General features: G+C 52.2%; 2 protein-coding genes across 10 annotated transcripts in view; one reads left to right on the top strand and one right to left on the bottom strand.

Annotated features, from left to right (window-relative positions):
- PTPRU (protein tyrosine phosphatase receptor type U) overlaps window positions 1-14,249 on the bottom strand; it is an 83,687-nt gene extending 69,438 nt beyond the window's left edge. For 6 of the 8 annotated variants that reach the window (XM_030871870.2, XM_060308906.1, XM_060308947.1 and 3 more), the window contains exon 1: window positions 14,075-14,249. In XM_030871870.2, the coding sequence (XP_030727730.1) occupies window positions 14,075-14,147 (73 nt within the window). In that variant the 5' untranslated portion in view covers window positions 14,148-14,249. Of the gene's footprint in view, window positions 1-2,380; window positions 2,451-9,361; window positions 9,466-13,222; window positions 13,284-14,074 lie in introns of those variants that run through there. The other 2 variants (XM_060308913.1, XM_060308923.1) reach the window with 2 other exon arrangements.
- A 5,795-nt stretch (window positions 14,250-20,044) lies between these two features.
- Window positions 20,045-21,181, top strand: part of MECR (mitochondrial trans-2-enoyl-CoA reductase) — a 36,593-nt gene continuing 35,456 nt past the window's right edge. Inside the window, exon 1 of one of the 2 annotated variants that reach the window (XM_030871891.2) lies at window positions 20,045-20,253. In XM_030871891.2, coding sequence (XP_030727751.2) covers window positions 20,045-20,253 — 209 coding nt within the window. The remainder of the gene's footprint in view (window positions 20,254-21,181) is intronic. The other variant, XM_060308960.1, reaches the window with a different exon arrangement.

A 21,181-nucleotide genomic window follows, 5' to 3' on the forward strand; every position in this document is an offset into this window, starting at 1 on the left:
TGACAGACTCTAGGTCCATTCACCTCACTACAAATAACTCAGTTTCGTTTCTTTTTATGGCTGAGTAATATTCCATTGTATATATGTGCCACATCTTCTTTATCCATTCATCCGATGATGGGTACTTAGGTTGCTTCCATCTCCTGGCTATTGTAAATAGAGCTGCAATGAACATTTTGGTACATGACTCTTTTTGAATTATGGTTTTCTCAGGGTATATGCCCAGTAGTGGGATTGCTGGGTCGTTTGGTAGTTCTATTTGTAGTTTTTTTAAGGAACCTCCATACTGTTCTCCATAGTGGCTGTACCAATTCACATTCCCACCAGTAGTGCAATAGTGTTCCCTTTTCTCCACACCCTCTCCAGCATTTATTGTTTCTAGATTTTTTGATGATGGCCATTCTGACGGGTGTGAGATGATATCTCATTGTAGTTTTGATCTGCATTTCCCTAATGATTAATGATGTTGAGCATTCTTTCATGTGTTTGTTGGCAGTCTGTGTATCTTCTTTGGAGAAATGTCTATTTAGGTCTTCTGCCCATTTTTGTATTGGGTTGTTTGTTTTTCTGTTATTGAGCTGCATGAGCTGCTTGTAAATTTTGGAGATTAATCCTTTGTCAGTTGCTTCATTTGCAAATATTTTCTCCCATTCTGAGGGTTGTCTTTTCGTCTTGTTTATGGTTTCCTTCGCTGTGCAAAAGCTTTTAAGTTTCATTAGGTCCCATTTGTTTATTTTTGTTTTTATTTCCATTTCTCTAGGAGGTGGGTCAAAAAGGATCTTGCTGTCATTTATGTCATAGAGTGTTCTGCCTATGTTTTCCTCTAACAGTTTGATAGTGTCTGGCCTTACATTTAGGTCTTTAATCCATTTTGAGCTTATTTTTGTGTATGGTGTTAGGGAGTGATCTAATCTCATTCTTTTACATGTAGCTGTCCAGTTTTCCCAGCACCACTTATTGAATAGGCTGTCCTTTCTCCACTGTACATTCCTGCCTCCTTTATCAAAGATAAGGTGACCATATGTGCATGGCTTTATCTCTGGGCTTTCTATCCTGTTCCATTGATCTATCTTTCTGTTTTTGTGCCAGTACCATACTGTCTTGATTACTGTAGCTTTGTAGTATAGTCTGAAGTCAGGGAGCCTGATTCCTCCAGCTCCGTTTTTCTTTCTCAAGATTGCTTTGGCTATTCGGGGTCTTTTGTGTTTCCATACAAATTGTGAAATTTTTTGTTCTAGTTCTGTGAAAAATGCCAGTGGTAGTTTGATAGGGATTGCATTGAATCTGTAGATTGCTTTGGGTAATAGAGTCATTTTCACAATGTTGATTCTTCCAATCCAAGAACATGGTATATCTCTCCACCTATTTGTATCATCTTTAATTTCTTTCATCAGTGTCTTATAATTTTCTGCATACAGGTCTTTTGTCTCCTTGGGTAGGTTTATTCCTAGATATTTTATTCTTTTTGTTGCAGTGGTAAATGGGAGTGTTTTCTTAATTTCACTTTCAGATTTTTCATCATTAGTGTATAGGCATGCCAGAGATTTCTGTGCATTAATTTTGTATCCTGCTACTTTACCAAATTCATTGATTAGCTCTAGTAGTTTTCTGGTAGCGTCTTTAGGATTCTCTATGTATAGTATCATGTCATCTGCAAACAGTGACAGCTTTACTTCTTCTTTTCCGATTTGGATTCCTTTTATTTCTTTTTCTTCTCTGATTGCTGTGGCTAAAACTTCCAAAACTATGTTGAATAAGAGTGGTGAGAGTGGGCAACCTTGTCTTGTTCCTGATCTTAGTGGAAATTACACCACCTATCTTTATTCAAAGAGACTAGGCACAAACAAAGCAAGGCCCTGGTATTCTGTTGGCCACATGTACAAATTCGGTTCCACTCATTGGACATTCATTCACTGACAGTACAAAGCAGGCCCCAGGTTGGCACTAGTAGAGGCACAAGAATGGTTAAGACTCTGCTCTGCCCTCAAGGACCTCCTAGTCTGAGTGGAGGTAAGGGAATGAGACAAAGCAGAGAAGGGTCAAGGCCACAAGGGGAGTCCGGGGAGGAGGGTGGGTATGGGGGAAGGCTTCCTGGAGGTGGGTGCATCTGAGCAGAGGGATGGAAGGATAGGTACCATTCTGGCCAGTAAAGATGGAGAGAGGGGCATCTGAGGTAAAGGGCCCAGCAGGAGCGAAGGAAGGTAGTGAGTAACACAGTTGGTCCAGGGCCCAGAGAGGAGCCCAGACTGGCCAAACAATGGTAGATAAGATGGGAGGGAAGGAGGCTGAGGCCAGATCACGGACAGCCAAGTGCCAGGGTGAGAAGTCCAGCCTCATTTTAAGGGGGGAAACCATCCTAGGTATTTGAGCAGAGAAGCACCTGGATTCAGATGAGACAAGTGACACATCCTATAAGCCATGAGGAGGGCAGGTGGCTTCTCCAGACAGCACTGTAGGATCAGAAGTGGGACAAGTCATCAAGGGGTCTGGAGTCAGATGTCAGGAACTGGTGAGGAAGGGGCCTCAAGTCCCCATCCTGGATGCAAATGGCACGCACTCCAATCACACCGACAGAGATGCACAACACACACAGACACACACAGAGTGTTCACATACACACATTCTCTCCCCCCAGCCTCGTCTAAGCCTTGGGGACACAGTCAGCTGGGCTGGGGACAGGGAGAAAACCAGACCCCTCCGTGGGTATGCCATCTCTTCCAGGGCCTCCCTGAGAGGGTGGGCTGAATCAACCCAGGACCCCCAGCAACTCCCCCAGACTCGGCTCAAACTGGCCCAGCTACATTCCTCAGCTAATCTTCACAATCTGGCAGGCGGTTGCCTGAGCAACCGTCAGCCACAATTTGGGAAGGCAGGATGATGGTTTATCCACATCCGGCTGGGCTCCGGATGGGGTGATGCAAGGGGCAAAGCAACCTCTGCAGGAAGAGCCAGAGTGCGGGAGGGAGGGTCTCCACCCTTCCATATGCTTGTACTTCCATATGCAGACCTGTGTGCGTGTGTGTGTGTGTGTGTGTGTGTGTGTGTGTGCGCGCGCGTGCGTACACATGTACATGGCTGTGAAACTGATAGCCTGGTACTGACTTATGAGTACTCGACTGGGAGGCAGAAGGCCTGGATCTAATTCCTGCTGAGCCTCTAACTTCCTGTGTGACCCTGGGCAGGTGGCTTGTCCTCTCCGAAGCCCTGCTTCCTCACCTATGAAATGAGAATGGGGACCTTGGTGACCTCTAAGGCTGTTCCACCTCTAGAATTCTGATTCCATTCGTGTGAGCATGTATGTGGGCAAGAATAACTTGAAGGCAGAGAGAGATACTATAGGGGAGAGGTGAGGGTGAGTGTGGCTCTCACAGTGTAGGTCCCTCAGGCACTGTGCTGTGAAGTTGTGGGTGTGTGGCTGTACGTTTATCTGCAGAGATATATGGGCACATTCAGCAGTAAGCATGTGCCTAAGGGGGAGGTGAGTGTACACGGCAGGTAGAGGGGAGTCGTGCGTGAGTGTGTGCGTGAGCGTGCACGCGTGTGCACGTGGGCACCACAAGCATGGAAGCACCAGACTTCCTCGCCACCAGACAGGGAATGGTGCTCTGTGCCAAGTGTGGCTGCCAGCCACCATCAGTGTTTTCCGAAGACCCTAGGTAAACAGAGGCTGTTTGCAATGAGATTTTTGTTACCTTTGGTAACAACAGAACATTCAGTTCCCAAGGGACGGCCCCAGGAGAAACAAAACTCCTCCCAACAGATTACAAATTTAGGGGCTGGCATCATACCCAACCCCTGGCATAGCCCCAACCCTTGCCTGGGGAACCCAAATACAACCCCAAGGATAACACTGGTCTATTTCATCATCTGAAGCCACACTCCCTTTCTAGGTAGCCCAACCCAACCCTAGAACCAACACAGGCTCACCCTTGGACATTCCTGCCCAACCCAGCCCCATCCCATGTCCTCCACCACAATAACAGCTCCATCTCAGGCCTGTCTAACCCCTACCTCCTCCCTTCTTGAGATCAGAGACTGTCTCTTAATGCCTTTGAGCCCCATCCCCAAGCCCTGTGTATAGTAGAACGCCAACAGTGGCTGGACTTATCAACCCCACGATCCCAGCTAGTCTGATCCAGGCTCAAGGACCATGACTCCAGCCCAGAGACCTGGCCCAGCCCACTTCACTGCTCTCCTGGCCCAGATCAATACAACCAGACCTTGGCTGGGGCTCCCCCGAGCTGCCCTCCAGAGCCCTGAATGATTGATGCGCAATTAACAAGGGCAGGGCTGGCAGCAGTATGCCCACGTTTTAATCACCCAGCGTTCAGCAGAGCTGCAACCACGAACAGCCAGGGCCAGGCCACAGGGAGAGAAAGCTGAGCTGATATCCCCTACAGGACCCAGTACAGAACCCAGCGATGCCAACGTCCCTCCATCCCTACTGAGAATAGAAGGAAGCCAACTACAGCAGGGGAAACTTCGGCCAGGCTCACTCCCCATCTCCCGGATCAATATGCCCAGCAAATCCCAAAGTTAGCAGCAGGGCTGCCACGTTGTTAGTGTAAGGGGAAGGCCCAGGGCGGGGCCAGACTCCATACACAGGCAAAGGGCTGAACGGCGGGTTGTTCTTTGCAGAGGTACAGCGGGCAAAGGGTACACAGACCCCTGTAGTGCAGACACCGTGTGTCATATAAAAACACAGTGCAGCGTAGAGAGGCAGAGGGCTGTGAACGAACACATACAGTGCAAAGATCTGGACTTTCTAATGGTCCCGTGGCAAGAGAGGGCTACGTGGCTGCGGTGTGGTGTGTTGCGGGTGCAAGGCAGCAGCTCCACTGTACAGAGGCGAAACGCAGTTATACAATGCAGGGGAGCAGAGAAGTGTACACAGACCCCCACACAACACCTGGCACAGCATGGCAGGACTGGTCGGTGCCATGATGCAGTGGAGAGGTGCCCCATCCATCGTGGCCACGACCCAGAGCTGCACAGAGGCACAGTGCAGCAGTGAGCACTTAGTGGTACATTGGGCTGGCGCTCAGCACCAAGGGATAGGTGTATGCAGGAACACCGAGGGGGTATGTCCAAGCCTCACTAGGCTTGGCACATGGTTGGTGCTCCGTGAATTCTCACTGAAAGGATGTCTAGTGGAGGCATGCAGAACATGCAGAGATATAGGGAAGAGAGAGACGTGGTGCAGTGCAGAAGGAACTGCTGGGCGCTCGATACAGTCCCAAGGAGTACAGTAAGTGTAGACTGGAGAGCAGAGGTAGAAAGTGGCACCAAAATGAAATGTAGTGAAGACACCACGTGGAACAGGGAATTCGGTGCAAGAGCTCTGCATCTTGAAATCCAGTAGAACGCACACAACCCAACAGTGAACAGGTATAGTGCAGGGTAGAGGCCCAGGACAGTGACCGTGTGCAGTGCACAGACGCAACGCCGGCTACTTGCAAAGGTAATGCCTGCAAAAACACACGCCAGTCCCGAGCCCAACAGAATGGCCTCAAGCTGCAGTGTAGCTACCGACTCCTTGGGCCGTGAGCAGTGGGGGCCAGAGGAACACTGCAGTGAGGCCACTTGAAGCAAAGATGCTGCTCAACTGGGGCTGCCAACAGAAACCTGGGGAAGGACACCAGCTGACACCTCAGTGGCCGTACAGGGTGAGATAACCTAGAGGGCGGCGTTACAGCGGCAATGGTACAGTATGACGGGCTGGGCCAGGAGATGCGCATCTCCAGTGCAGTGCAGTGAAGCAGCGGGACAGAAGTGCTGTGCCGGGCAAAGGGGCACTGTGTTTGTACAGCGCGACGGTGGACTGCAGACAGGCTGTGCCCGGCCATGCCCGATGCAGTGCAGATGCCCACTAAAATGCAGTGCAGTATAGAGAGGCCGTGTGACGCAGATGCAGTGTCGTGGTAGCACGGCATCTGTTGGCACAGTGCAGTGGTGCATTGCCAGGGACTATGCACAATCCCAGGAGGGTCCACAAGCCCAACACAACATCATCATCCCGTAGAGTCACACAGCACAGAAGAGCCGCAAACACACAAATGGCAGCACAACTGCAGAACAGAGGCACAGCACAACGGGACAATGCGGGTGGAGCATACAGACACACCGGAGAGTCCACACAGCCAATGTAATGCGGAATCTCACACAGTGCAGCCATGCAGCATAGGGCTGAGATGCAGTGCAGTGCAAGGATGCAATGCAGTGGCCCAGTCCTGAGATGATGGGTCCAGGACTCCCCAGAGAGCACACACCCAGAGCAGGCCGGGGCTTTGATGCAGAGCAGTTCTTAGTGTGAGGTGAAGACGTGGCACACTTCTCCCTATGATGCACTGGAGAGCAGGGGAGCCGGGACCCCCAGAAACCCTTGTGCCTACAGCTCTGCCTGGCTGGGCTGGCTACCCCATGGGTCGGGGGTGAGGCCTCATCTGCCCTTCCCCCCACCTCACCTCCCACTCCCAGCATCTTCCACCCCAGGGATTCTCCAAGGGCACAGGATGAAGCCACTGCCACCCGTGGGGCAGACAGCCAGAACTGAGCACATTGTCCAGGTTTTTCTATCTGAGCAGGGCCCCAGCACACAGGCAGGGGAACAATGAATTCAGATTCTGCTGAAAAGCTTTTGGACAATTAAAGCACATCCCCTGGCCCCCAGCCCAGGGACAGGCAGTGTGGGGCAGGACGAGAGAGAGACGCAGAGGGAGACCTATTGGATTAGGCCCTGGCACAGGGTGGGCGGGAAGTGGACTGAACGGAGGGGAGGGTGTGAGAGGCGAGCCAGACCCAATGACCTGGACGGTCACTCCAGCGCTCCCAGCCACCATCACCCCTCCCAGGCCTCGGGTTCATCAGAGCCAAGAGCAAACTTTTCTGAGCACACAGGGTGCTGCACACACACACACCCTCAATAATAGTTTAGCACATACAGTGCTTACTACAGGCCAGAACCTGTTCTAAACGATACACGTATGTATATAAAATATATCCTCATAGCAACCCCGTGCAGTGGGTTCGTTCCATGATTATCCCCATCTCACAGATGCGAACACTAAAGGCCCAGAGAGGTCAAGTCACTTGCCCAAGGGTTACATGGCTAGCAGTGGTAGAGTGAGGATTCGAACCCAGATGGTGTGGCTCCCAAGTCCATGCTCTTCACCACCACACTCTAGGTACGAACACACAGGCACACACGCACAACCACACGGGTGTACACATACACACATGCAAACACACACATAGACACATCCTGAGCAATGTATTTCCCAGTCTCTCAGCTGAGACCCACCTGTCCTGTCCAGATAGGTTTCTGATACCTCCCAGTTGTCACCTCTTATCCCCTGTCAGCTGTCCCATATCCCCCTTCTATCCATCCCTCACCTGTCCCCCAACCCTCAGTTGTTCCCCCAACACCACCTGTCCCCTCATTCCCAGCTGTTCCCACCCCCCAGATATATCTTTATTGCAAGTAATCTCCCATCACCCCCATTGTCCCCCACCCCCAAGTTGTCACTCCACCCCAGCTGTGATCCTGCTCATCAAATATCTCCAACACCCCTTCCCAACTTCCTTATCCCAATCCTTCATCCTCTCCACCTATACTCAGCTCCCAAACCTCAGGGACCCCTCTAAGCCCCCCTTTTCTTCATCCCTTCAGATTCACCACCAGGTCCTGGGGTCTGCACCCTGGGACTCCGCTCAAGACCTCCTGAGTCATCCAGTAACAGCTGCCTTCTGGGTTGTCAACCCCAGGGGTCCTCCCCAGCCATTCTTCAGGCAAGGGCAGCCCCACCCAGGGCCAGCCAAGGGGGGACACCGGCCCCCAACCATGACTGCCCTCTGGAGCCCCAGCTCCACTCCCACTCCGAGCCTTCCCTGTGTACCCAGGGGTCCACATCGATGCAAACACTGAGTAGGCACATGCCATGTACAAGGCCCTGGGGACGGAAGATGACAATGACCCAGCCCAGCCCTTCCTCCCAGCCTAGTGGGGAAGGAGACGGAAAACACTGCCGCTCACTGACACATGTGCATGGTGGGAGAAACCTGGCCAGCCGTGTCGGCTGGCGTCTGGGAAGGCTTTCCTGGGGAAGTGACATCAGAGCTGGACTTCTGAAGGCTGAGCGAGTAGCCAGGCCTCCAGCAAGCAAGACGGGTGGGAGTGGTGTTCTCGGCAGAAGGCACAGCACGTGCAAAGGCAGAGAGGCGTGAAAGGGCCTGGCAGGTTCTGGGACCAACATTGGCCTGGTGAGCCTGGATCATAAGGTGGACGTGGGGAGTGGGGTCGGGGAGGAGAGGCATAAACATGAAGCTGTCATGGAAAGCAGAGGCGGGGTCATACGGGGCCTCATCTGCCACGTTAGGCTTTGGTCCCAGCGTGCTGGAGAGTCTGCAGCTTAGCACAAGGGAGTGGCAGGATCCTATGCCTGCCTGTGAGGTCATTCAGATCCCGGGGTGGGAGAAGCACTAATGGCAGAATGGAGACCAAGGAGGGGGCTGCTGCAATCGTCCAGGCAAGAAATGATGCGGCTGGAGAAAAGGGGACATGGATTCAGCAAAACCTTCTTCAGTGGCCACTGAGCGACAGGCCATCCACTCCTTGAGGTGTCCGGGCCTCACTAAAGATGCTGTAGGCCTTGCACCTCTAGACCAGCACTGTCTATAGAATTTTTTGCTGTGATGGAAATGCTTTCTACCTTCACAGACTGACCAATTCCACAGCTACTAGCAACAGGCGACTCTCGAGGACTTGAAATCTGGCTGGTGAGACTGAGGGACCGAATGTTTATTTTAATGAACTGTAGCTAAGTGGCCACATGTAAGTGGCCACCATACTGAAGAGAGCAGGTAGAGAACATTTCCATCATTTTAGAAAGTTCTATTGGATAACACAGCTCTAGAATGACGAACCATAGAGAAGCAGAACCACTGGGGTCTCCTCCAGTGGCAGCACCCTCTGGCAGCTGTAGGGAGGTGAGAAGGCAAGCCCCAGGGAAGGCAGTGTCACAGGCTGAACTGGCACAGCCCCAGTCCCTGGTCCATAGCTGCGCACGGTCACCGGGACACTCCCCACCCAAACATGCATATCCCTTTCCAGGAGACGCAGACACCTAAATATACAAATAGACACACAGACCACAGGGCACCCCACAGCCAAACTCACAAACACCTGGGTACTCCAATGCATGCGCACCCCACTGCTGGATACATAGATACCCCACACCCGGACACTTGGGTACCCACACCCAGACACCCAGGCAGCCTGGGCAGCCCCACAGCTGGACACAACACGGCTATACTCCCACATACCCATTAACCTGAGGACTCCCAGACACCTGGATACACCCACCTCCAGATCCAGAGACACTGGGATATCCTTATGTTGACACACCCAGTTCCTCCCACGTCCTGGCACTGGGACACCCACACCCAGAACCTGAGATACCACCCACCCAAATAGCTCCACCCCCAAACTCCTGGAATCTGACACTTGGATACCCAGACACCCCAGCATCAGGCTCCCCAGGTTCAGACCAGCTTGTCGCCTCCTTACTCCAAGTTCAGATCCTGCCACACAGGGTAACCAGATGGCTAGACTCCCTGAGAAGCCACACATGTGTCTTGTGCCCCAGGCTGCAATCATACCATCAGAACCACACACACACACACACACACACACACACACACACACACACTCTGACTGCCCAGATGTCAGAATCACACCTGCACACACCTCAGCCTCCTCCCTGAACCCCACCTGCAGGGGTCAACACAGGGGGCAGCTCTCCTCCCTTCCCAGGCTCACAGGCAGCCAGGACAGAGGCTGAGACAGAGGACAGAGTCTGCCCTCCTGCTGCAGGGCCCTCCCCTCCTCCCCAGACGCTCCTCAGACTGACAGTTGGGACTCGATGCCTCTCACCAACTGCCGAACCTCCAGCACAAAGAGCTGAGACCAGGGGCCGGACAGGCCCTGCCAGCTGCTGGGGGGCAAGGGCAGTGGGGGTGGGGCTCGGAGGATGGTGGCTAGGGGGAGGGGCTGGCAGGCAGAGAGTTGACCTCTCCAACTCACAGCTCCCAGACAACACTCTCTGCATGGCCTTTTCACACACACCATCCCCCAGCAGAATTTTCCAGATTCCTGGAGGGAAACCTATTATCTGTAATCTCTACTTTCAGTGGAGTCAGTGCGCCCCCATCTGGCATCTCCGGCTCAGAACCTGACCCACGGGACATCACTCATTCTTTCATGCTGGGTGTATTTACTCAGCAGGAGTGGGCCAGGCCTTGTACCTGGCACTAAAGATTCAGAAGGAAACTAAATACCCAGTCCCTGTCCCCACAGAGCTCATGTAAGGGAGAAAGGACAAATAAACTGTAATTACAATAATTACGGTGTTATGGAAAACCCTAATCAACCCCCACCCTCCCTTTTTAGGCTAGAAGGGGAAGTAACCAAGGAAGGCTTCCGAGAGGAGGTGATGTCTAACCTAAAATCCTAAGGAGGAGCAGGAGATCACCCAGTGAAGAGGTGGAGTTAGAGAGTTCTGGGGAGAAAATATAGCTTGTGCAAAGGCCCAGAGAGGAGGTGGCAGGAGTGGACATTTAGTGGGTATTAGTAAGTGGGTTAGACTGGCCACAGCATAGGATGCAAGGCAAGTAGTGCAAAGCTGATGGGACTGGACAGGCAGGCAAGGGTTAGAGCAGGCAAGAGGACATAGCGGGAGGGACTTAACCCAGGAGGTAATGGGGAGCCTTCAAAGGGTTTCAAACCAAGGTTTCAAACATGTGTTTTAGGAAGATCCCTTACACCATGGAGGGAGGGGTGGAGGAAGAGGCTGGAGCCTTCCTGCCTGTGAAAGATGGATGAGGATGGAGAGAAGGGGACAGATGAGAGAGATCCTGAGATGGCATAAAGGTAGGATGCATCAGGATGTAGGGAGAGCAGCTTGGAGGAGGGAGGGGGTTAAAAGACGAAGGAGGGCACAAGGTACCCCAGCAACTCTAACTAACCCAGCCCTGCATGAAAAGCCACCACCCACCCCATTCTAGCTTAGCTGATGAAGGCATGGAAGGATGGCAGCATGCCTGGAGCAAGCAGGGTGTCCCCCTGGATCTTCCCTGACACCAGAGCTAGGACGGAGGCCGTCCAGGAGCTCAGCACCCACCCCCCACTCTGGCCACTCACACATCTTCCTGCTGTGTCCCTCCCCCACCCCCAGGGAGAAGGGCCAGCTGCCCAGACAAGCCTTTATTGCCCAACCTGAAACCACTGGGCAGCCTCTCCCTCATTCCTGCTGTCCACAACTCCAGCAACCAAAAGGACAAAATGAGCTAGAACGCAGCAGAATAAATTACTGCCAGATTTGCATGGCTCAGAGACATCACCACCCACCCTTTGGGGGGAGGGAGACTCAGGAGGCCTTCAGGGAGCTGGGCTGACTCTAATCAACGTGGGGACAAGGGGAGATCACACCCCTTCTACTAAGGGCTTCTGAATTAAGCTCAACAGTAATAGCTACAGGTGCCAGGAACTGTAGAAGTGAAGTGACTTGCCCAAGGTCACAGGGACAGCGTGTGGCAGAGACAGACTTGTACCCAGGTCCCTCTGGCTTCAAATCACAGTCTCTGCCTCTGTAGCAGTCCTCAAAACCATCTTTTGTTCCCTGGCACTCACAAACAGAGCTTTAGTTTACAATCTACCAAGTACCATACACCTTCATTATGAAGCCCATGGGGCAGATGAGGAAACGGCGGCCCCAAGAATGGAAGTAACCCACTCAAGATCTCACTCCCAAACCTCAGTCCTTGACAGTCTCCCCTACCGGCAGGAGCTAGGGCACCTGAGGGTTCTTGGAATCCAGATGATGGTGGCAGGGATGGGGGAGCATGTACCCTTGGTTTGATCTCAGGGTGGGGGAGGGGGACAAAGTTGCTGCAGGACAGGGGGAGGGATTGGGGGAGGATAAGGAGGGAGGCCGCCTTAGGCGTCCTCTCGGGCACCAAGCGGTCAAAGCTAAAGCTGTGCGCGATGGCCTGGGACCGCTGGGCCCGGCAGAGCTCAGAGCCAGTGGCCGGGGCGGCTGCAGGTGCCCAGGGAGCTCCGCCCGAGGGGCCGGAGGGAGCAGCGGGGCAGCGAACGCGATCGGGAGAGGCCAGTTCTCGGACACCGGCGGCCTGAAGGAGTCTCTGGGGCCGACGTGCTTCTGCCCGTGTCTTGGCTCGGGTACCCGTCTGGGGCGTCTCCCCGTTACTCAGCGCCCCAGGTACCAGGCTGAAGCCGCCCAACTGGAGGGGCTAGGGGTGCCGAGGCCACCACCGGTAAGGGACCGGCCACCCCCGCCCCAGGGGAGGCATCGGGCGCAACTCAGCAGAAGAGGGCCGCAGTCCGGGATCCCAGGCCTCAGGGTAGGATGGGGGGTTGGGAAGGGGGTGGACAGACACACCAACACACACACAGACTACACACGGTCCACAGCACACACGGGTACACAGACACAGCTTTAGATACACACATTCAGAAACGCTATCACACGTACAATTACACACACACACACACACACACAACACAGCCCAAAAGACTCCAGACTCCAAAACACACCCAGAGACAGCGCGGTCATACAGCACACAGAAGCCCGGAGACACACGCTCACACACGTACACTCACTCACGGCCGTCCCGGCCGGCGGGGAGGCCGCACAAAGTTGCGGAGTCGACTGAGGGGGTGTCCCGGGAGACCCCTGCGTTCGCGGCGCCCCCAGCGCGCTACGGGAGGGGGCGCCGTCCGGCCGCCCAGAGCCAGGCCCGGCCTGCCCGGACTCACCCCCGCCCAGCTGCCCTGGAGCAGCCACGGCCCGGCCCCCGCAGGAGCGCCCGGGCGCCCGGCCTTACCCTCCAGCCGGCCTCGGCGCGCCCCGCGGCCCCCCGCGTCCGCCACCCCCCCGCGCCGGGCCCTCCCCAGTCCCGGGCCGGGCGCCCCGCAGCCCCGGCGCCGCCTCGGATCTGCCGCCAGCCAGCGCCGCGCCGAACTTGCGAAACAACAAACAGCCCGAAATGTCGGAGTCGGCGGCCGCCGGGCCCCCATCCCTCCCTGGCGAGCCTCAGGCCCGGCCCGACCCGGGAGGGGAGGGGAGGAGAAGGGAGGGGGCGCCGCCACGACAACTTGTTCCGGGCCCGCGCGCCCCACACGCACACCCGAGGGACACACACACACCCTGTCACCGCCCCCTCGGGCGGCCCCGGGCCCCGTGCACACACTCAGCCACGGCCCAGGCGCGCACCACACTCGCAACATTCCCGGACACGCAGCCAGCACGCACGAACACACTCACATCCGTTCCAGACACGCTCCTACACACGCATTCCCGGCACATTTGGCATTCACTCGGACCCGCGCAGCCCCCCGGCGGCGCACACCACCAACCCCAGACACTCCCACACGTACACATTGCGCACACGGCGCACGGACACACACGTTCCGGACCCGTTCCCACGCCTTCACACACGTACACGGATCTCACAAGCACACACAGCGCACACGCGTTCCCTGCTCCACACGCGGGCAGAATCCACAGAGCACTCTTCGCCACACGCAGAACACAAACACACGAGCCATTCTCGGACACACAGCAAGCAACACTCCGGGCTAGGGCACACAAAATGCCCACAAATGCAGCACATTAACAGATACAACTCCTGCCACACAACCAAACTCAAATGTACAAACAACAGGCACACAGTCCTACTTGGCCCCACACACACTACACAGTGGCAGAGACACAAGACACTCAGCGCACACCCCATGCCTCCTCGATGCACACAACATTCACCTCAACATACTCGTGGACACACAACACACACAGCACCTCTTCTTGCACATAACTCAGGACACACACCATTCGCAGGCACACAACACCCTGAGCACACGATCGCACATCCCACACTCAGACACACAGGGAGCAGGCTCGCAACGTCCGGTCACCCAACACTCCCACTTTCTTTCGAGCTACGCCACGGGCGCCGGGGGCTCCGCGGGGTAAGCTGGGTCCGACCGACTCGCGCTTACCTGCCGGAGTCTCGGTCTCGGGCGCGCAAAGCTGGAAGGTGAGCGCCAGGACGAGAGCCTGGGCGCGGGCCATGGTGCGCCGCAGCCTGCTCCGGGGGCCCGGCGCGGGGGGCGCAGCCGCCGGAGCCCAAGCCGGGCCCGAGGAGAGCCAGAGCCGGAGCGAAGCGGCGCGGCGCGGAGCGGGACTGGCGCCGAGTCCAGAGCGGGAGCCCAAGCAAGCGGGGCGCTGACGTCAGGCTCGGCCGCGCGTTCATCGGTCTCGAGGCGGCCCCTGCTGGCAGCCGCGCGCGCCGCTGCCCGGTTGGGTGGCCCGCGGCCCTGGTGCGCCCCTCCCCCACTCCCGGACCCCCCTGGAGATCCCGGGCTGGGCCCGGACGCCCACCAGCCTCTGCACCCACCGGGCACTGACATTCTTAGGTGAGCAGGTCCACGCCTCTGCTCACTGCCCGCGCCTAGCTCCCACACAGCTCTCCAGGACAGAGACCAGGGACACCCAGCCTCTCAGTCCCATCCAACGCTTGAATCCCCTCTACCTAGATCCCATCAAATGCGCATCCATACATACCTCCAAGGACAGGGAGCTCATCACCTACCAAAAGCGGTGGTGGGGTCTTTGGGAAAGCTAGCTTTTAACGTCGTTCATAGTATTGCTTTACCATCCTTTTAAAGTTCATGAGATCCGTAGTGATGTCCCCCTTTCATTTCTGATATTAGTAATTTGTGTCCTCTCTCTTTTCTTCGTCTGGCTAGAGGCTTATCGATGTATTGATCTTTTCAAAGAACCAGCTTCTGGTTTGGCTGATTTTTCTCTATTGATTTTCCATTTCACTGATTTCAGCTCTAATTTTTGTTGTTTTCCTGCTTCCTTGGCATTCAATTTGCTCTTCCTTTTCTAGTTTCCTAAGGCAGAAGCTAGTTTAGACGATCAATTGCAGATCTTTCTTCTTTTCTCATATATGCATTCAGTGCTATAAATTTCCCTCTGTGCACTGCTTTCCCCACATCCCACAAATTTTGATAAGTCGTGTTTTCATTTTCATTCAGTTTTCATTTAGTTTGAAATTTTAAAATTCCTCTTGAGATTTCTCCTTTGACCCATGTGTTATTTAGAAGTGTGTTAATCTCCAAGTATTTGGGGATTTTTCAACTTTCTTTCTGTTATTGAATTCTAGTTAATTCCACTATGGTCTGAGAGCAATCACTGTATGATTCTTTTCTTTTAAATTTGTTAAGGTGTGTTTTACGGCCCAGTAGGTGGTCTATCTTGGTGAAAACTCCATGTGATCTTGGGAACAATGTGTATTCTGCTGTTGTTGGATGAAGTAGTCTTTAGATGACCTCTATATTTAGTTGATTGATGGTGTTGTGGAGTTCAACTATGTCCTTTCTGATTTTCTGCCTGCTGGATATGTTCATTTCTTTTTATTTAGTTATTTACTTATTTATTTCTGGCTGCGTTGGGCTTCGTTGCTGTTCATGGGCTTCTCTAGTTGTGGCGAGTGGGGGCTACTCTTCGTTGCGGTGCACGGGCTTCGCCTTGCGGTGGCTTCTCTTGTTGCGGAGCATGGGATCTAGGCATGCAGGCTTCAGTAGCTGTGGCATGTGGGCTTCAGTAGTTGTGGCATGAGAGCTTCAGTAGTTGTGGCTCATGGGCTGTAGAGCGCAGGCTCAGTAGTTGTGGCGCATGGGCTTAGTTGCTCCACAGCACGTGGGATCCTCCCAGACCAGGGCTCAAACCCATGTCCCCTGCATCAGCAGGTGGATTCTCAACCACCGCGCCACCAGGGAAGTCCTATATTCATTTCTGACAGAGAGATGTTGAAGTCTCCATCTGTAATAGTGGGTTCAGCTATTTCTCCTTGCAATGCTGGCTTTTAAAAAGTTCTTCCTCTTTATGCCGTGAAATCTGCCCCCCTCACTGACTCTCATTGATTCTAGTCTATCCCCTGGATACACAGCTTAAGTCCATTTGGGCATCTGCCCAGTATAAGCTCTTGTACAATGACCACAAACTAGTTGTCCATTAGTACATAAGACCAGGCACCTTCTATGTGCTTCACCCACATAGACTCATTTAATCCCCACCACTATTATTCTCATTACACAGTTGAGAAAATTAAGGTCCAGAGAAAGAAAGTGACTTTTCCAAGGTTATACATAGTATGCAGCAGCACCAAGATTTGAATCAAGGCCATCTGGCTTGAATTGAATAGAAGCTGAGACCTGTCTTCCATATGGAACAAATCAACGAACACTGGATACTGACTCATCTGTTCAACAGTTATCTAAGCTGAAGTGGAGACATAAAACAGACAAAAATCCCTACCCTCACGGAGTTTATATTCCAATGGAAAGACAAGAACAATAAACAACCAAAAAAAGCAAATTCTCTGGTATGTGAGACAGTAATATACTAGAGAAATGGGGGAGAGAAACAGTAAGAGGGAAGGGAATTCTTGTAGTTTTAAACAGAGCACCTACTGTATGACATATTCATTATGTGTCTGCACCTCTACAACATGAGCCCCCTAAGGGCAAGGACTCTCTCTTATATCCCACTGCTTGGTATCTGGCATGTAGTCAGCACTCAATAAATATTGAATGGATGATTAGATAAATGAATGAATGTAGACATGGTTCTTGCCTTCATGAAGCCTACATTTTAGGGGGAGAGACCAATAGCAAACATGCAGAGAAGAGACAGAAAGGATCATCCAGAAAAGGAAACTCAAGGAGAAACATCTGATGAAAAAAAGAAACAACCAAGGATGCTGCCGTTTCCAGAGGACTCTTGCAGGAGCCTCATGGAAGGAGTTTACCATTGGTCCTATTTGAGGGGATGTGGAAACTGAGGCTCAGAAAGCATAAGGCACTTCCCCAAGGTCACACAGCTAGTAAATGGTGGGCTCAGGGCTCAGACCTAGATCAGACTGATTCCACAGCCCTCTGCTCTTTGTGCAGGGGAAGACTATGGGCAGAGACTGTGATGGAGGGAGAAAAGGAACACAAGTAACAGATGGACAGATGAAAAGAGAACATTCTGCTCCACTTGAAAAAGACCACACGCTTCTATAATCCTTGAGAGAAGAAGGAAGGGAAACAGAAAGTCTTGGCCTGGAGCCACTGGCCCAAATCTAGGGAAAAGGAGATGGCACCATAGACAGGGCCAGGCCATGAGGAAATTCAATCACTTTCAACTCATGGACTATTCATGACGCCTACCCTGTGCCAGGCCCCATATTGGGTGCTGGTGTCATGGAGATGTGCTAAACATGGCCCCACTCTTGCCTGGAGGGGGAAATGGCACATAAATAAATAAGAGACTATGTCCTAAAGGTCATAACACCAGTCCAAAGAAAACACAAAGGCAGCAGGGGTTAACTCAGGCTGAGGGAGTGGAAAACAACATCAAAGAAGGGATATCTGAACCTGGAGTTTCCTAGACAGGCAAGGCAGGGAAGAGCATTTCAGGCAGAAGGAGAAGACTGAATAAAGGCACAAGACATGGAAGTACTGGGAAAGGTGGGTGTCAGGTATGGTTGCATCATAGTCTCTACATGGCCCAATAGCAGGAGATAAAGACAGTATGGAAGTTGGGGTACAAAGGGTCTTAAATGCAAGGCCAGGACAATTGGGCCTGAACCTTTCACTCAGTGGTTCTCAAACTGTGCCCCTGCAGAAACCCCGGTGTTCCTCAAGCCCAGCTGAGGCATCCTACTGTTGAATTAAAACCACAGCCATATTTTTCTAATTTGCAAGAAGGTAGATTAATTACAAGGAGTAGAAAAGTTTTTGTTGTCATTTTAAGGTGTTTTTCCTCCATATATTTTTCTGAAGAATTTAGAACGTGTTAGTAGTGTGAGAGAATGTTAGAATTAGCATAGAATCATAGTTTTATTTACAAGTTTAATATATCAACAGTTCACAGTGTTCTACAAAGAACTGTAGTTTATGGTTCTCCCTGAGTATTGAGGAATCATGGAAGGACTTTAAGCAAGGGAAAGACAAAATATGGTCTTTCTGTTAGGAAAAAAAAAAGTCATTCTGGAAGCCTGAGAAAGAAGGAAGTGGGGAGGGAAAAATAAGGGAGAGAATCTCAGGAAGAAGGTTGTTGACACAGTTCGACCTGAGAGCTAATGTCCTGGGCCTATCAGGATGGACAGGGGACTAAGTCCAGCCCCCAAAGAGGAAGACCTGCTGGGTAATTCTCCACGCTTCCTGGCTAAGATGCCCAGGAAATTCAGAGGAAACGATTTAGTATAGAAGATAATGTCAACAGCTCAATGTCACCTAGGGAGTCTTGCAACAGAAGTAGAACTGTGGGTCACTGTGAAAACAGAAGAGAGGCAAGACTGGGTATTTGTGTGTGTGTGTGTGTGTGTGTGTGTGTGTGTGTGTGTGTATTGTGGGACCAAGTCTTTCTCCCACCATGGAACATCAACTTTCTCTAATAATAAAAATAAGTACAAACACTTTTTAAGCATGTACTATGAGCCAGTCTAGATGTTTTACATATGATGTTTCTCATTTAATCTTTATAATAACCCCCAGGAACATTTATCAAATGCTTTCATGTGCCAAACATTGAGCTAAATGCTTCAAGTGAATGATATCTCACAACAGCCTTGAATCAGATACTATTATTTCCTTCCTTTTACAGGTAAGGAAGTGGAAACACAGAGAGGCCAGGTGACTTGTCCAAGATCAAATGGACTTGTCCAAGTCCAGTGGCAGAGCCAGGACTCAAAGCCAAGTTGGCTAGAATGCAGCACGTGCACTCTTCATCATGACATTTTCTTTTCTTCCTCAGAGGAAAGGCTCTAAGTTGGCAAGTTTGGGGTCAATAAAATCCAATGAAAGGAATTCTTCCTTGTCCTTTGAAGTCCTGATTCAGTGTTCCTCAAGTTTGTTCCCCAGGCCACCTCCATCAGAATATTCTCGAGAGCTTCTAAGAAATGTAGATTCCTGGACCCTTCCCCAAGATTCTAACTCAGTAGATCTGAGATGAGACCTCAGGTGAGTTTCATGCCTATTGAAGATTTTGAGTCACGGGACCGGCTCCAACAGCACTCCCTCCAAGGGTGCCCACCCCCACCCCAATCCCAAAACACCTCTCTCCTTCAGACTCCAGCAGTGCCCTCTGTCATGTCCTAATATTCAACTGGGGTGTTGGTTACGCTCATGTCTTCCTTCCACTAATAATATGATCTAGCATCTTTCTTGGGCTACACCCTTTTACCCATTGTCCCATTCAATCCTACTGCACCCTGAGCATTCTGAGAGGGGGCTCTCCTTCTTATGATTCCTCCCCTGTAATCTGAGCACACTTGGCATTCTACAATGTGCTATCCGGTCCACGACAACATTATTCTGTTGTTCTATCCAATCCTTACAACAATCTTGAAAGAAGTATATTAGCCCCAATGAGAAAACTGACTCAGTTTCAGTCACTTGCCCGAGATGGTCAAGGTAAGAAGTGGAGGGTCTAGGATGTGAACCTAAATATCTTCTAACTCCAAACCCAGTACTCTTGCCTCTATATCAGCTTACATCCATCTCCTCTACTTGGTGTAGGGAAGTAAGCTTTGCCACCCTATGCTAGCAGAAGACAGCGGGGATTAAATGAGATAATGCCTTAAAGGGCCTGGCAGAGTGAACGCTCAGATGGTGGGGAGGAGGAGAAACTGAGGCCAGAGAAGGTGAAATGTCTTCCCCCCCAAGTCAAACACCAATCGCAGACCATAGACACAGCCTTAGGCCAGTATCAGACGCTCCTTGTTAGGAGTTCAACTCTGGCAGGCTCAGAATCTCCGAGACTCCCTTAAGTCCCTCCACCGACCAGGCCTCGCTCCCCTGTCAGTCTCACCAAGCGCCACCGCGCGGACCGCGGAGGAAGGGGACGGCCTTCTAAAAGGAGCAAAGGGCGTGGTCACGCGACGGGGCGGGGCGCAGGCGCGAGGTCGCTGGAAGATGACGTATCTCACAGCGTCCGGCTCTGAGTTAACCGGAGGGAGCATGTGGGTCTGCGGGGCGCGAACCCCGGCTCAGCTGCGGCGGCGGCTGTTCCCCGCGTTCCGCCGCCGGCGATCTGCTGCCGCCGCCTTCTCCGCATCTGCCGAGCCCTCCCGGGTCCGGGCGCTGGTCTATGGGCACCACGGGGACCCAGCCAAGGTCGTCGAGTAAGACACCGCGCCGAAATGGGGCAAGGGAGCTCGGGTTCCTGGAGGGTTTTAAGATGGGCTGTGGAAAATGGGGACTGGAAAGGGAGGGACAAGTCCCGAGGAGGAAGGCAGCGAATAGGACCGAAACTGTAGCCCAGGGCGTGTGTGGTAGCTCAGAAAGTCGTTGCTTGGAAGTTGAAAACCCGAGAAGCACAGTTATAATTGTAGTAATGGCTGACGTTCATTGATCCTGTACTGTGTGTCGGGCAATCCCTGTGTAAATGGATGCTCTCATTTAATCGTCACAACAACCTTTTGGAGGAGGTACTTGATTTAGCCCCGTTTTGCAGATGAGAAAATGGAAGCATGGGAAGTAAAATCACTTGTCCAAGGTCACACAAGCCAGTGAGTGGCAGAGTCGGAATTTTTGAACCCAGGTCTGTCTGACTGGCCTACGTGAGTTCCTACGCTCTATTATATTATGGAAGGAATTTTCAGAATACTTTTTGGTCCATTTGGATCTTCACATCTCAGAAAGTAGGTCAGAGATCATTGTTTCCATTTTACAGAAGGCAGGGGACTTGTCCAAAGTGATATAGCTAATAAAGATTGGAACAGAGACAGGGATCCATGGCTTCTGAGTCCTGTCTCGTGTGATTTCCTCTCCACTGCGCATGTGCCTTTAGTTAAAAAGAGATCCTGTTTTGGAGCCATACAGACCTAAGGTCAAATACAGGCTCAGCCTCTTAGTAGCTGTTTGATCTTGGACAAGTCACTCAGCCCTTGTTACTTTTATGATTATGTCCTAAAATTCTGTTGGATCTTAACCCATGATTTTCACATGTGACTCATAAAAACAGTATGTGAATTTTCAACGATTATAAATCTGCACATAAGCGATTATAGTCATTCAAAAGAGCTAGTAGGGGGCTTCCCTGGTGGCGCA

This window comes from Globicephala melas, chromosome 1, assembly GCF_963455315.2.
Source record: "Globicephala melas chromosome 1, mGloMel1.2, whole genome shotgun sequence".
NCBI lineage: Eukaryota > Metazoa > Chordata > Mammalia > Artiodactyla > Delphinidae > Globicephala > Globicephala melas.